This window comes from Dipteris shenzhenensis, chromosome 3 (genome assembly GCF_047967505.1).
Source record: "Dipteris shenzhenensis isolate YYH24624 ecotype China chromosome 3, Dip_SZ_1.0, whole genome shotgun sequence".
In the NCBI taxonomy this organism is placed as follows: domain Eukaryota; kingdom Viridiplantae; phylum Streptophyta; class Polypodiopsida; order Gleicheniales; family Dipteridaceae; genus Dipteris; species Dipteris shenzhenensis.
The window spans coordinates 21,947,729-21,964,538 of NC_141598.1; the positions used below are offsets into that span (position 1 = coordinate 21,947,729).

General features: G+C 44.2%; 1 protein-coding gene across 1 annotated transcript in view; it reads left to right on the forward strand.

The window, feature by feature from the left end:
* The first annotated feature begins 416 nt into the window (after positions 1-416).
* The window catches only part of LOC147903517 (chitin elicitor receptor kinase 1-like), a 40,705-nt gene continuing 24,311 nt past the window's right edge, over positions 417-16,810 (forward strand). Inside the window, exons 1-6 of the mRNA XM_087399616.1 lie at positions 417-473; positions 532-1,313; positions 1,500-1,533; positions 1,668-1,681; positions 1,805-1,999; positions 2,141-2,337. Coding sequence (XP_087255742.1) covers positions 686-1,313; positions 1,500-1,533; positions 1,668-1,681; positions 1,805-1,999; positions 2,141-2,337 — 1,068 coding nt within the window. The 5' untranslated portion in view covers positions 417-473; positions 532-685. The remainder of the gene's footprint in view (positions 474-531; positions 1,314-1,499; positions 1,534-1,667; positions 1,682-1,804; positions 2,000-2,140; positions 2,338-16,810) is intronic.

Below are 16,810 nucleotides of genomic sequence, written 5' to 3' on the forward strand. Positions count from 1 at the left end.
ATTTGGTTGCAAGATCTAATTGATGATACCACGCTGCCGCCAAGCCTTGAAAAGAAGGCTTAATTTCTTCTACTTTCTGGTGATCAGACGAATGGTGGTATTCAGAGAGTGATCTTAGATGTCTTCTTCAGGCTCTCCTGCAAAGGACTTTGGTCAAACCTTTGGGTCATGTCCTGGACGAAGGGTAGAAGAAGCATTATGAGAAGCTAATGCTGCGACATTCAGATTGGACTGCACCAACTCAGATAAGAGTGTCGTCAAAAATTCTGGCATCAATTGGAACCCTGGTGACTGCCCCTGGTTGTCAGCATCATGATCCAGTACGAGGCGTCTCCACCAGTTTCATCACAGAGGCATGCAGACGAACAAAACAGAAACCAAGAAGATCACACAACAAGTGGGAGGTCTCCGTGAGCAGCTAGAAGAGCCTCGAGGGCTTTCTTGATCTTTGCATGACGCCATATCCACGCCAAGTGCTCTCCAAGTAACTCGCCACGTGCCAACAATTGTTCACGATATATACATAGAGAGAGAGGGAGACAACAATTGAAAGAGTTGTTCTGATAGAAAACGAGGTCGTACAACACACCAACTTTTTCGTTGTGGCATAAAGATCAAACATGGTCGCTACTCTGTGTTTGCCTTTCGTGCAGATCCTTCCATCCTTCGTCCCCCTTCCTCTCAGATGCCTCTGTTGCTCCCCTGCGCCCTCTTCTTCTTGTCGATCCTCAGCTCCTCCTCTCACTCCCAATGCCTCCCTCCATCTGGATGCAACGCCATGGCACTCTACTTCATATCCAGTGGCGATACCCTTTCCGATGTCGCCATTCGTTTTGGCTTCGGTAATGATTACTCTTCCCTCCAGACTCTCAATAACCTCAGCGATGCTCAGCTTCTCAACCTTCTTCCGGGTCAACCTTTGCTTATCCCTTTCGATTGCCAATGCGTCGGCGATCAATTGGGACGCGTTTTCTTGTATTCTGTAACACTGAACGGTGAGAACGATATCACCATCGCTTCCTCCAAATATGGCAACCTCACACAACCGGCATGGATCGACGCTGACAATAGTGGTGTCATACAGAACTTAGTGCCTGGTGATTCCCTCCGAATTCCAGTTAATTGCTCATGTGGCGTCTCTAAGGTTTCAACAGATTACGGATTCTTCGCAACATACGTCGTTCAACCCAACGACACCGTCTCTAGTGTTAGCAAACGCTTCAATGCGTCACAGAGCCTCGTACGAGAATACAACCCCACCAGTTCCGATAATCTTCAGGCGTATACATCCATACTTTTCGTCCCAATCCGAAGTGAGCAATTCTTCTCACTTGAACGTCGATCAGCTGCCTCCTTTGTTCTTCCTTCTTGCGTCGAACTTTGAATCGAATAATATCTCACCCGCTCCACCTATGGCTGTTAACGATGTTTCCTATGACTGAACCAACTTGTCAAAGCTGCTCGCTCTCACTGACACCTTGTTACTGTGGCTTGTTCAGATAGCAGTGGCATATACCCGCCCTTTAATTCAAGGTAGGTACGTTTGTACAGAGGGTTAGTACGAGCAGTTCACGTTTTAAAAGCATTTGGAAGATTTCTCACTAGTTAGTCGTAAAGCTGTGAAAGATAATAATGAAATTGATTCCTGTGTTTAATTTGTGTTTCAGTGCATTATCAGCTGGTGAGAGCGGTGGCAGAACATTTCAGCTTGTCCACTGCACATACATGCTCCAATTCTCATCTACTATGCTTTGATTTCTCTCTTATTTTCTGCTAGTTTTGATCTTTGCTTCTCTGTCAACAGGAGGTGGAGGTGGAGGCACAAACATAGGAACCATTGTGGGGGCGAGTCTAGGTGGAGTAGGTGCCTTTTTGGCTATTGTAGGGTCTGGACTATGTTTTTTTTGCCGGAATTCTTCAAAAAAGCAAGGTCAACTCAGTGACAAGGACAAAAACCAAGCTCCACTGATTTTGGATCCAAGTTCAATTGAATCTTCTGGTGAGGAAGTCAATGCTCTCTCATCTGGGGATTTTTCCTTTTTAAAAAGCGTACAGAAATGTAGCCACTTGCATGTCTGTGAGAGCTAACCTCAGAGCAGAAATGCGAGGTTCTAGGTCATTAACGTCTACAAATATGCAGGGTTGAACAGCCAGAATGGTGGAATCAACATGGTCTCATTCGGGACCTCGTCAAACGAATTTGAAACTCCACCCGTGGGTGGTTTTATCAGGTTTTCTTATGAAGAACTTGCTGCAATCACTGACAATTTCAGTATTGCCAAGGAGATAGGAAGGGGTGGCTTTGCTACGGTTTTCTATGGTGAATTTCAGGGACAGGTGCGTAAGTTCTTGTTGATGGTTATCTTTGAAGATTTGCTATCTTTGTTTCACATGAAGGGAGAACACATTTCAGAATTAACAAGCAAACCATTATGAAGTTATAAAGAGAGAAACAAGTGCACAGGAGACCATTGTATAGTGCTTCACTGTCACAAGGTTAAAAGGGCTAAAGCCTATGAGTATATTTAGGCATTGGCATTAATCATGGGGTGCAAGTGAGGCCCATGAGATGGCTTTTAGAGAAAGGGTCGTTGAAGGACACATGGGATCTATGTGAGGTCCCAAATGGCATGCAATACGTTCAGGGGAGGGCCTTATTGAAAAGAAGGTGACCACAGGGCCGAGAAAAACAAGGAAGGAGCATAGAAGAACCATGGCTTAAAGGTGAATAAGGTGAATCGGAACTGGCCCTTGATTTTGTTGATGCTTCATTGGTATGAGAGCCAGCCACTGTGTGTGTAGCCTGTGAGGAGAGGAGCGAATCTGTTAGCTGTTCTCTGCATTGGATCCGCTTAGTAATACATTCTTCCCTTTGCATGTGGCTATGAGGTATAAGCAAACGCATAGACATGGGTGGAGGTCTGTGATACTACATTCTATTTTTAGGTCTCAGCTACATTTAGTGTGTGTGTTTTTTCTTAATCTCTATTTAGGTTTTTTTCCAAAATAGTAAGTTTTAAGGAGAATTTTATTAGTCGGAATAGTCTCCTGTTAAGTTTCTCCGTGTATTTTCTAGATAGCATTTTTGAAACTATAAGAAAATCTGTTTTTGTTTGGGGAGGTGACATTTCGAAGATCTCCTCAACTTCCAGCCGACTTTCACCACTACATACTAAACCAACCACTAGAGTTGGACCAGGGTTGGTTCACTTAGATCACAAGATCGCTCTGAAACCTTACTCGTAAAAGACAGCAAAGAAACTCTCATTTGCTCTCCCTCTCTCCCTCTCTCAACAGATACACTAGGGCCCAGGACAACAGTCGGGTTGGACCCCCCCGAAGGATTTTATTACTTGAGAGAAGAAGGAATACATGAGTTCAGCGTGGAAGCTGTTCATACATAATTCAAACGTAAAAAATGAAATATTACATGAGCTCTTAGGCTCCCTTTCTTGGCAACAAGCCACTTGTCAAATTCTACTTTACTTTCCTAATTACATGCCACTAAGGGCAACTCTGGAGTCTTCGAAGCACTTGGTCACGCGAACCGCCTCCTAGACTCTTGTTAGGCTCCCGTAGCGCTTAGGAAAATCACTCTTCCTAGTACTTGCAACAATTAGTTAAAGCGCACCACCATGGCACCCATTAATTGTTAGCGCTTTGCATGCAAATAACACACTGTGGACTAATTCTAGTCACGGTGGGTGTCCCCACTGAACACATGTGCACACATAACAAATATAAAAATGTATATTTATTCTCTGGTTGATCGAAGTCAATGCTCTTGATCATAATTAAGAGGCTTTGACCAAGGGTCGAGGTGTCTCAATTATAGTCAAGTCTCTCCAACCGAAGTTGGCACAACTCTCCAACCGAAGTTGGCACATCTTGGTTAACTCTCTTAGCGTATGCCAAGTCTTGTTGACCGAAGTCAACACTCTCTGACCATAGTCTGCTCTGTGGTTCTCTAGTTAACCGCAGTTAACCCTCTTGGTAATAAACCAAGCCTTCCCGATCGAAGTCAGGTTTACTTGACCAGAGTCAAGTATCTTTGACCGTAGTCAATTCTCTGACTATTAAAAGAACTCAGTTAACCCTCTTGGTAATAAACCAAGCCTCCCTGACCGAAGTCCAGGTTTACTTGACCAGAGTCAATGGTCAACTGTACTTTGACTTAGGTTATTTACATTGTGGTGACATCCCCTCGGTTTCTATTCTGTTGACCTTAACTGAAAAGCTTCCTTGTAAACATCCAAAAGCTGTGGATGACCGGACAACATGTCTTCATCCATCCATTGGCATCTAATGCCGTATAATTCTTGAATTTTACAAGATACATGTAAAACTCCTTGCCTTGAGGGCCTTTGCGTACAATATGGTACACAATCTGCTCTGGCTGAAGGACCTCCTCTAGCTCATCCACTTCTGGTGGATCTTCTGATACTGGCTCTGTAGGCTCTGGCCCTTGGAATTTCTTTAGAAGACTCACATGGAATGCATTGTGAATCCTCCAATGCTCTGGCAATGCTAACCTGTATGCAACCTCATTTATTCTTTCTGTAACCCTGAAAGGGCCAAAATACCTGGAAGATAACTTTGCATACACTTTTTGTTTGCCTTTAAACTTGCGGAGCCTAGCTTTCTCGAACTTTAAAAGTACCCAATCCCCTTCCTTGAGATCTAACTGTCTCCTATGCTTATCTGCAGCTCTTTTATGCTTCTCTTGAGACCTTTCAATTGCTGTCCGGACTTGGCTGTAAGCTGTCTGGAGGTCTCTCACAAACTGATCAGCTGCAAATATTTCATCCTTGGTCCTTAGGATAGGTGGCAGAATCACCTTCCCATAAATGACCTCAAAGGGGGCTTTCCCTGTAGAGCTGTGCACTGTATTATTGTAAGCAAACTCTACCAATGGTAGGTACTTTTCCCAGTCTGAACCTTGGTCACCCACGTAGCATTTCAACATATCCAATGCTGTAGAATTTGCTACTTCACTTTGACCATCTGTCTGGGGATGGTAAGAAGAAGAAAAATTCAAATTCGTCCCCATGTTATCAAATAAAGCTCTCCAGAATAGACTAGTCATTATGGGATCTCGATCACTGACAATGGACTTAGGCATACCATGGTGCTTAAAGATGTGTGCCATGAAAAGCTTAGCCATATGATCTGCCTTTATGGTTTTGCGAACCGGAATGAAATGAGCTTGCTTGCTGAATCTATCAATGATAGGCCAAATCCCATCATTCCCTGACTTTGATCTTGGTAAATAAAAAATAAAGTCCATTGTAATACTTTCCCACGGTGCTTGAGGCGCGAAATATTTTTTTTAATTTGGAAATTATGAGTCATTTACAAACTTTACAAAATGCTCATCTAATATAACTATTCTATATGCATGTATGGAGAGGGGACTTTAAATCTGTGCTTGCTTCACGTGTTTCATAGATTTTTTATGGGGTAGTTGCACTAAGATGCTTCATCAACAGACTAAGAAGTCAATGTGTTATATTGTTTTCATTGACATGCAAATAATTGCATGTGTTATATTAGTTTTCAACCCCTTGTACCCCACACATTACTTCTAGTTCCTATCCATGCATTTTCAACAATTTAGCCTTATTGCTCTAAATGTGCAACTATTCATCGTTTTATGAAGAGAATAGATAATGAGAAGCTATAGGTGATATTTTTCTTACTGTTTTTATAAATCGAGAAAACAAGAGGAAAAGGGACTTGCTTTTCTTACTAGCATTGGACATCTCAAAGGCCACCTTGAACTTACCATCTAAGTTACAACATCCAATAAATGTGGTAGTACTTTAAATAATATTGAAATATTTGATTTTCATGCTTGGTTTGTAGTGCTATTGAATATAAATATTATGAAAGATTTATTCATTTGCATGTTTACCCCTCAGCTTTTGAGGCTGAAACCCTTTCTTTTCAACTTTGGGATACTCTTTCTTTTCTGATTTTGAAAAATCAGTTTTCTTTCTTTCAGCACGTCCTGCATGCAAGGATAGTACTGTAGATGGATCTTGTAAAGGCACAAGACTAGCTACTGAAGCTGAATGCATAAGGTCTTGAATGTTCTTTGCCCCCAAAGCATTCACTACTGCCTGGATTCTTGGACTGAGACTTGCTCTATATCTTCTCATTTGGGTTCCTTTGGAGATCTTTTTGAAAGGTGCAACCTGCAAATAAGCATCCCAAAACTTCTGGTTGTACACATCCACTGTATCTCTTGCATCCATATGCAAATTGTCCCAATCTTGAAGAACATGATCTCTAAACTGTTTAGGCATAAACTACTGGTAGAAGGCTTCCTTGAAGTCCTTCCACCTCTTTGGGGCTGACCCATCTGTGCTCTGTGCACTCCACCATGCACGAGCTGTTGCTGTCAAGTGCAAACTGACCATTCTTAACTTGGAGGATTCTGAAAACTTTTCTATACCGAATGCAGCATCAAACTGCCTGATGAACTGCAATGCTGTGTCTGTATGACCATATTGTCCATTATAGGTCATAAACTTGACAAATTTACCTCCCTCTTTGAATTCCTTGGTCTCTCTGGAAGACTTTCTCTTCCTAGGCTTCTTGTGTTTCCCTCTTTTCCTGGATGGTTTATCTGATAAAGAAGAAGATACAAAAGTGGAGCTCGAGGTAGACGGTGAAGGACTTGGAGATCGGTGATGATGCCTCGATCTCTTCCTGTTATGAGACCGTCCCCTATGAGATCTTTCTCTCGCTGTACACGAGAGTGTGCCTCTGGCATTGGCACATCATATGCTGCATTAGGCATAGCTTCTGCTTGAAACAAATACTGAGCTCTTGGATCCCTTCTGAGATTTTCCATCTCTTGCATACGAGTGCGTACCATCTACTCAAATTCTTGCTGAGTTTGTTGCACACTTCTCTGTCTTGGATGTGCATCCCTATCTTGTGAATCCCACTGGATAGGTGATTGAGCCATTTTCTTACAACTTGTCTGAGATCTGTAAGTTTCTCACACACACTGTGTATGCAACTAAGGCACGCAACCTTTGCTTTTCAAAGAGAGAAATTACCTCAACAAGAGGTGTCTTGCATTCACAGTCTATGCCAGTACCGGGCTGTCAACTCAAGACATATACCCACAAGGTTGCCAAGGCATCAACAACTATATTGCCCCTTTTCTGGCTGCTGCAAAAAGCACTCAGAATGCATCTGACTCCCTTTTCCTGAGCACAAAGGCATACATTTTCTCTTTTCTGCAAATCTCTGATTTCTCTGTTTTTCTGCTTTTTTCTGCCAGTAAATACTCTCTCAGATAGGTGAAAACTGCTAGCAGAAACAGTCTCTGTAACTTTTTTTTTTTGGGGGGACAGTAACTAGATGAAGTAACCGGCTGGTTACTCTAACCAGACTAGTTCTGGTCTGGTTTGGTTGGCTCCCAACTGAATTCAACCCACTGTAGTCTAGTTAACCAACTATGGTCTGGTTAACTACAGCCAAGGTTAGTTGGTCAAACCTGGTTTGTCTAACCAATTTGGTTTGGTTAGACCAACTAACTGAACTTCTAACCAGGGTGAACTAACCAAAGTTAACTGAACCACTGGTTTGCCACATCAGCAGCTGACCTGTCTGCCACGTGTCAGTGCCATGTCAGCTTCCTGTCAGCCCTGCCATCATCCATGTCAGCACCACACGTGCGGACGCCACGTCATCCACTGAGCTGTTTGCCAGCATGGACTGCCACGTCATCAAGCCTGCTGCTCATCTGCCACGTGTACTCCTAGTTGGCACCTTGGCCACGTCAGCATCCACGTGGACGTTGCGTCACCTTAGCAGTTTCGTGAAGCTTTAGAGCAGAGAGCATCGCCAGCATCGCGCGCACACAGAGTCACGGGACTAGCAAAGATTTCCATCCACTAGCCGGAATTAAAACAGTAGCATGACCCGCTCCTTTGCACCTTCTCCACGCCTGACGCTGACTGGCAACGGAAAGTATGTCTCACGGCCTAGGCAATACTTTACGCCATGATTGGCTCACAGGTGAGACGCTGCTTTGCAGAAGCTTTGCGTCACCCATCCAAGCCTCTGTGTGATACTTATGCACGATACGCCCAGGCTTCCGTCAAATGCTGGAATGATGTAGCCAAGAGGTACAAGCTTATGTAGCCTTGCACGGTTACCAAATCGTCAGAAATGCTCCCGTCGCCTCAATGCCCAATGCAATTGGTCACCTATCAAAGGCATAGCCAACCTCAAGGGAGCTCCTGGAGTTTTACGTCTGTTCCCACCTTAACGCGGATACCACAGATAGAAAAGCGTACGCAGTCTACACTTTAGATGCGGCACGCTTTCTTGATGACTTGGCACGCTTTCTTGATGACTTGGATCGTCACTGGCCTGATAATCAGTGATCCCGTGGCTTGTGCTTGCGTCGATCGCTTGTGAGCCTTTAAGCTTTAGATCGTCACCCCGTTCAAAAAGGAGGCGAGCGAAGCTCTGATACCAATGAAACCTTACTTGTAAAAGATAGAAAAGAAACTCTCATTTGCTCTCCCTCTCTCCCTCTCTCAACAGATACGCTAGGGCCCAGGACAACAGTCGGGCTGGACCCCCCCGAAGGATTTTATTGCTTGAGAGAAGACAACAGTCGGGCTGGACCCCCCCGAAGGATTTTATTGCTTGAGAGAAGAAGGAATACATGAGTTCAGCGTGGAAGCTGTTCATACATAATTCAAACGTAAAAAATGAAAAATTACATGAGCTCTTAGGCTCCCTTTCTTGGCAACAAGCCACTTGTCAAATTCTACTTTACTTTCCTAATTACATGCTACTAAGGGCAACTCTGGAGTCTTCGAAGCGCTTGGTCACGCGAATCGCCTCCTAGACTCTTGTTAGGCTCCCGTAGGGCTTAGGAAAATCACTCTTCCTAGTACTTGCAACAATTAATTAAAGCGCACCACCATGGCACCCATTAATTGTTAGCGCTTTGCATGCAAATAACACACTGTGGACTAATTCTAGTCACGGTGGGAGTCTCCACTGAACACATGTGCACACATAACAAATATAAAAATGTATATTTATTCTTTGGTTGACCGAAGTCAATGCTCTTGATCATAATTAAGAGGCTTTGACCAAGGGTCCAGGCGCCTTAATTATAGTCAAGTCTCTCCAACCGAAGTTGACACAACTCTCTAACCGAAGTTGGCACATCTTGGTTAACCGTAGTTAACCCTCTTGGCGTATGCCAAGTCTCGTTGAAGTCAACACTCTCTGACCATAGTTAGCTCTGTGGTTCTTTGGTTAATTGCAGTTAACCCTCTTGGTAGTAAACCAAGCCTCCCCGACTGAAGTCAGGTTTACTTGACCAGAGTAAAGTATCTTTGACCGTAGTCAATTCTCTAACCATTAAAAGAACTCTTTGACCATAATTAACACAAATAAAAACTCTTTAATTATGATCAGATAAATGGTCAATTGTACTTTGACTTAGGATATTTACATTGTGGTGACATCGCTCTTAGGTTAGTATATTTCATACTTTCATTGATGACTTCAATCGAGTCACATGGATCTACTGTCTATCCAAAAAGCCTCACACCTTCAACAAATTCAAAGAATGGAAAATGAAGGTGGAAAGCTAGACCAGGAAGAAACTGAGGCGGAGAATTCACTTCAACAGAAGAAGAAAGGTATCAAGTGCCAATTGATGACTGCACGGACATCCTAGTAGAACAGGGTGGCAAAGTGAAAGAATCGAATGATACTTGAGATGGGCTTGAGCATGCTTAGGGGAAAGAACTTCCACGGACTTTTTGGGTGGAGCTAGTCAATGCAGTTGTTTTCATCCTTTATAGGACCGCGGCCGAAGTAGTTAAAGGGATGGCTTCTCTGTAGGCATACTTAGGGAAAACGCCTATCATTAATCAATTATGGGTTTTCGGTGCTGACGCTTTGGTGTATGTTACTAGGACTAAGGAGCAAGAAGTGCGTTGTTGCCAGAACTGCTTTCACCCTCCATTTCCTTGGCACCTGAGAGAAACAAGGTAAACACTTCGAAAGCATGTTGCTACTGATGTTTGATGTACGCACAAAGAATATATATATGGTTGGTACCACCCTCACCTCCGGAGTGCCGACAGAAACTCAATATGAAGACTTTGTATAAATCGATGCTCAAGTATGTGTGGGTGTGTGGATTGGTATGTGTGAAAGCATATGTTTATACCATGGTCTACACCCACTGTTGGGTGTTGATGACGTGAGTGGGGATGTCATAGTAGCTAGTCCCTGCTATGCGTGATGGAGTTTATGATTTTCAACCTATGAGTGACTATCATGAGATTGAAATTGCACTATGTTGCGTTTCTAGAGGATGAGTTTGGGCATGTTCTTGGATTCATCTAGATATATACGGTTGGATCCACCCGTTTGATTGTTTGCTTTGGAAACAAACTAGGTACCTCCTGGAGGTACCCATAGCATCCATGTGTAACCCTTGTACTGCCATCTTCAGTGTCCCTTACTCCTCTAACTCTGATGCTTGAAGTATCACTCCCTTATGCAAGTGGAGTTAGCTTTGGTATCAGAGCATTCTGAGCAAACATTGCTGTCCTACACTTGGAGTTGTCACCAAGCAAAGTCTTCATGTTGCCACATTTGCTACTAGTTTTGATGCCTCTCATTCTTGATTGGAGTCTTCTTCTTATCCCTTGTTTGGTCTCAGTAGAAGAATTTTGTCTTTTTCCGGCTTCCACTACTAGAAGAGTCCTCTTTGTCATCAAATTTTTCATCTCTCTTTTTGTTGGCCTTGCTTGTGCCAGGCTTGCCCTTTCCCTGCCCTTGCTCTTGCCTTGTGCAACAAAGGCATTGTCATTGCCGCTCTCCCCCCTCATACATTCTCCTCTCTCTCTCTCTCTCTCACACACACACACACACACACACACACACACACACACACATCATGCTTAGAACCATAAACTGTAGATGAAACCATAAAACAGAGTATGCAATGTTGCAAGCCAAAACAACTTGGTATAAACCTCCACAAAAGTGGGTAAAAGGGCTCAGGAAGAGCACAAGTCATCCAGCAGATGCTGGGCAAACACAGGCAAGGACTGCCACAAAACACTGAGGAAGAAAGGCTGAATGCACTGCTGAGGGATGGCCTCCAGCACGTTTCAAATGAGGATTGCAGTGCAATACCAAAATCACTCAGCAGATGGGCCTTCATATAGGACCAGGGTGATCTACAGACCAGGCTGACCAGGTGTGTAATCCCACTGACCACAGACTGGCTGGTTTGGCCAACTAGAAGGCCTCAGATCTGGCCTATCCTAATGAGGTGGTAGTGAAAATTGATTTGTTTTGTCCAAGCATGAAATCCCGGGCTTTGTGCAACTCTGGTCGTTGCAGTACATCTCCACAGCTTCTTCCTGAATGACCTCCATGTCATCAAGGACCTATCTGAGCTGTAAGGACTCGCAGCTCTGTACTCCGCCTCGGTGGATGAAAGAGTGATGATTGGTTGCTTCTTACTAAGCCAAGAAATGATCCCACTGACCCCAACAAGAAATAATAGCCGGTTGTGGAACGCCAAGTGTCCTAGTCTCCAGCCACATCCAACAGAGTCCACAGTATCCGCAGAAGTTGAACCCGAGCAGCTGCAGCAGAAGGAGCGGCAGGAGGAGGAGGAGGAGAAGATGAAGAGGAAGAGGAAGAAGAAGAGGAAGAGGAAGAAGAAAAATTATTTTTTAAATGTCATGCCACAAAAGCAGGGCCCTCACAGGGTCATCGGATGTCGATCCTAGGGATCTTGGTTCTAAGCATGATATGAGAGAGAGAGAGAGAGAGAGAGAGAGAGAGAGAGAGAGAGAGAGATTAACGTCTGCGGGAGGCCTCGTGGGCCTATGGGACAAAAGTGCAGAAATCAATGTAAACTCATACAAGCCACTGTGGGCTGGAGCGAAGGGCTCGCTATCATGTGCACGGATGGGTATCCGACGTGTACTGGGTACACAAGACTAGCTCAGGTAGCGTGGGGAGGCTTAGAGCTAGGCAGGCTTGATTCTTGGGTTGAGTGGCAAGGGTACGAACCAGTTAGAGGTCTTCGCTATTTTTGGCACTTGGGGCCCGAGTCTATATAAGGGGCCCAGGGGTTCAGTTCTTAGAGAGCCGATGGGAGCAAGTTTTGTTCCCAGGTGCTAGGTCTGATCTTGGATTGAGTCGCGGACGTGCGCCTGCATCATAGCGTAGCCCAAGGCCCAGCAGCAGATCCCAGGCTTCACAGCGCCACCTGGTGGTATGGGACACCAGGATGGTTAGGATCTGGTTGGGAGTTCGTGCCAGTAGCTCAGCTCGTGGCTCGGAGGGGACATCTCCTGATTTGGGATCACATCCCGTAGATGTCATGGATGGGTGGTGAGCAGCCTGCTCAGTTTCCTCATGTTGTGTGTGTTCTTGTGTTTGCTTGCAGATCAGAGGTTTCAGGAGTGCTGGGGACGTGTCAGTTGGTATTAGAGCCAACTCTTGAGGTAGGAACTTCTTTTGCGAGAATTTTGGACGATTTCTCCTCTAGGTATGCCCTAATTTTGAAACTCGTGCTTAAACCTTGCAAGTGTCTGTGGGTTCATTGCTTAAGGGAAGTGGTTTTGGTTTGGGATAGAAGGAAGGAGAGAGAGTGCAGGGTGATTTTGTTGCAAGAAGTGGCAGGTAGAGAGAGAGGGAGAGAGGTGTAGTTAGGAGGAAGTAGTGGGGACCTGGTAGAGGCGTCAGAAGGGAGTCAGGAGGGAGCGTAGAGTTGGGGTGAACCAAAGGGGATCCCGCATGTTGGCTGGCTGCTCAGGGATTGTGATGGCAGGTAGAAGGGGAGCGCAGGAAGGTGCGCAACGGGATAGGGCTAGATCGCAATCTAGGCCAGTTGCTTTTCGGGGGGCCTGGGGGTTTAAAAAAACGCTACCCCTCCAGTTTTGGAGGGTGAGCTTTTGGAAAAGCAGGGCTTTACTAAAAGCCTGCTCTCCCGCTATAAGTTCGGCCAAATTGCCGTCTCCCATAGCCTGCAGATTGCGCAAAATTCCAGCCCCTCTACATCTTCACGCCCGGGAGCCAGAACACTTGTACGGTTTGCTACAGTCCTTCGTACGGACAGCCAAGAGCGGAGTCCCAGGTTCCAGAATCTGAGTTGAATCGTCAGCTCTGCTCAGCTGCTTACCTTCTTCATCGACCAGCTTTCCCTTCTTCCATCGCCTCCTTCTTGGCCAGCTTCCACTTCGTTTCTACCTCCTAGCTCCGAGGCCACCTGCTTGTTTCTCTTCTCTAGCCTATCTTCTTTTCAGATCAGATTTCAGTCATGGCTGATTCTGCAGACCCTGAGCTTGCGATGGGAGACCAGGATTTGAACTACCATGCGGAGGATGATCAGGGTCTCTACGATGATCTGATTACGAAAAAAGCCTTCAGTGAATTCACCACTGCTCTTGATGGAAAGTTTGAGCAAGTTAACACGAATCAAACGGGATTGACACAGCAACTCCAAGGGATTCAAACCACACTCACACTTTTGACTAGCACTGTTCAGGCGCTCACGCATGTGGATGCCATGGCTTCAGTGTTAGGTCCGAACATCACTCCAGATCCTTTTCCCGGAGACCAGAAGTCTCGTACCAAGGAGGTTGTTGACACTTGGTTGCACAAGTGGCAAGTACACTTCTAGTTTCACCCTTACCCAGATGACAAGAAAATACAGCTTGCAGCTGGGTTTATGTCAGGAAAGGCTTTATTGTGGTGGAAGGAACTCCAACCCAAGCCTGCAACATGGATAGAATTCGAAGGGGTCTTCAGGAAAGAGCATCTGAAGGAGGAGGAAGATTACGATATCGTAGGCAAGCTCAAAGCCCTCCAGATGTCCAAGCTGAATTTGACTTTTGAGGTTTATCTTCAGAGGTTTCGGGATTTGCAGACCAGAGCTACAAAGATGGATCCAGTGACCTTGTTAGGTTTCTTTGTGAATGGTTTGCCTGACTCGTATAAGTTACAGATCAAGAACAACAAGTGTATCACGTTGCAAGAGGCCATGAATTATGCGCGTATTTATGATGATACCATGGCCAGTGCAAAGGGAACCACAGTTGCTGACACGGGTGGGAAGAACAAGCGGAAGTTCTTCCAGTCTACCAGTGGTACCAGGGAGACGAAGTCTATAGACAACGCCTCCAAGAAACATTTGACTCAGGCGAAGAATGGTCGTGCCCGTTTCCTTCGTACCTTGAAGCTAAAGAAGGAAGGACGTTGCTTCTTCTGCGAGGAGCGGAGCCACACTAAGAATGATTGTCCTAAGCGCAAGAACCAGAAGCAAGCGCCGGGACCGAAGCTCCAATTAGTATCAATCTTAGCACCAAAACTTAGCCAATTAGTTTCAATCTTAGCACCTCTCCACCAATAATAATGAAGAGCAATCTAAGAGCAATCTAGTGGATGAGTTGAGGCTCTCTATAAGACACCACGTTTTGGTTCATTTCACCCATTCTTAGCCATTAATTTCAAGTCATATATTTGCCATTTCATACATTAAAAATGGAAAAAATATAGGGCAATTTTGGTTGCCATTTCTTACACAAAAATGGCAATACTATGTGGCACTTCTAGTTGCCATTTCATACATAAAAATGGCAAAAATATATAGCACTTTTGGTTTCCATTTAGGATGTAAAAATGGGAAAATTCTATGACACTTTTAGTTGCAATTTCAAATGTAAAAATGGCAAAAATATATGGCAATTTTGGTTTCCATTTCATACGTAAAAATGGCAAAATAGTATGGCACTTGGTTTTTCCATTTCAAACATGAAAAATGGCAAACAAATATGGCACTTTTGGTTGCCATTTAACAATGTAGAAATGGCACTTTTAAACTGTGATTTCTACGTGTCGGGTACCAAAGCTAAGGGAGCTAATCAAGTTTCGATGACAGGTATTTCTGTAGATGTCATTACCTGCCCACTTTCTTGTAATTGTACTTTTAATACTTCGTTATTTGGTTCCCATGATCTTTTCTGAGTTTATGGAGAAGTTAGGGACCAAAGAGTTCACATTCTCTTTGACTCGAGCAACTCTCATAACTTTGTTAATTACAAACTTGTGCAGAAGATGGGGCTGTCCACGATACCTAGCGATCACACCTATGAGGTGCAGCTTCCAGCTGGGAAGCAGTTTTAGGATCGCAAGATTGAAGCCCTTTCTATCCGGATTCAAGAATACACAGCGGCTCTTACGTGCTATGTCACGCACTTGGAGCATGTGGACTTGTTAATTAGAATAGAGTGGTTTAAAACCCACGATATTCGGATTAGATGGAAGGACCATACTCTTTCTTTTTTGGATAGGGACACCCAATTTTGTATTCAGTGTGATAACATTCCCTTTTCTCAGGGACCTATTGTATTTGCGATGTAGCTTCGGAATATATTAAACACTTCTCATTATGATGTCTATCAGTGTGTTTTGATTCCGCTTTCTTCATTTGTTGTCTCTGTTAATAACAAGAATGATTTAAGTGTGTTTGAACACCGTGAATTGAGAACGTTGTTAGATGATTTCATGGATGTATTCCCTGCTCAACTGCTGGAAGGTTTACCTCCAGAACGGGCAGTAGATCATCACATAGACTTAGTACCTGGGGCTCAACCTATTAGTGTTCCACCTTATAGGATGAGCCAGCTTGAGGAGGATGAGTTAGCTTCACAGCTACAGGATTACTTGAATATGGGCTATATTCGCCCGAGTAAATCACCTTGGGGAGCACCTGTCCTCTTAAGAAAGAAGAAAGATTCTACATGGAGAATGTGTATAGATTATAAACGATTGAATAAAGTGACAATTAAGAATCGATACCCTCTACCTCGTTCCGATGATCTAATAGACCGTTTAGTCGGAGCGAAGTATTTCACTAAGATTGATTTGCGTACGGGTTATCACCAAATCCGTATCTATGCTAAACACATAGATAGAACCGCATTCTGAACTAGGTATGGCCACTACGAGTTTCTTGTATTACCTTCTGGTTTGATCAATGCTCCTGTCACCTTCCAGCAAATGATGAACGATTTGTTCCGAGATTTTTTGGGCAAATTCGTTGTAGTGTTCTTAGATGACATCTTGGTATATAGCCGAATGCTAGAGGATCACATAGGACACCTCCAGATTGTCTGAGTTATTCTAAGACAGCATAAGCTCTATGCCAAGATGAGTAAATGTGACTTCTTTATAAAGGAGATCATTTACTTAGGACACAAGATTTCTTCTGAAGGTATTAGCATTGATCTGGATCGTATCTAGAAGGTTTTAGAATGGCCTATCCCTCAGACTGTGAAACAACTTCGTTCTTTCCTAGGATTTACGGTATTTCTACGGAAGTCTGTGCGTGATTATTCACACATCACGGCACCCCTGACAAACATATTGAAAGGTCGTGGACGCAGGTCTACTTAGCCGATCTCTTGGAATGATGCATTGAACAAGGCTTTTGAAACCTTGAAGTTAGCTATCAAGGAAGCACCCGTTCTTGCATTACCCGATCCTACCCGGCCTTATGTTTTAGAGGCCGATGCGAGTGATTTTGCGATCGGGGCAGCTTTATTCCAAGAGGGTAGACTTGTAGCTTTTGAGAGTAAGAAGCTAGACCACACCCAATATCGTTGGCCCACAAGAACTCTATGCAGTCGTGTATGCACTGAAGGTTTGGAGACACTACTTGTATGGTTCGAAGTTTCTTGTATTGATCGATCATCAGTCAATCAAGTATGTGTGTGATGGGTCT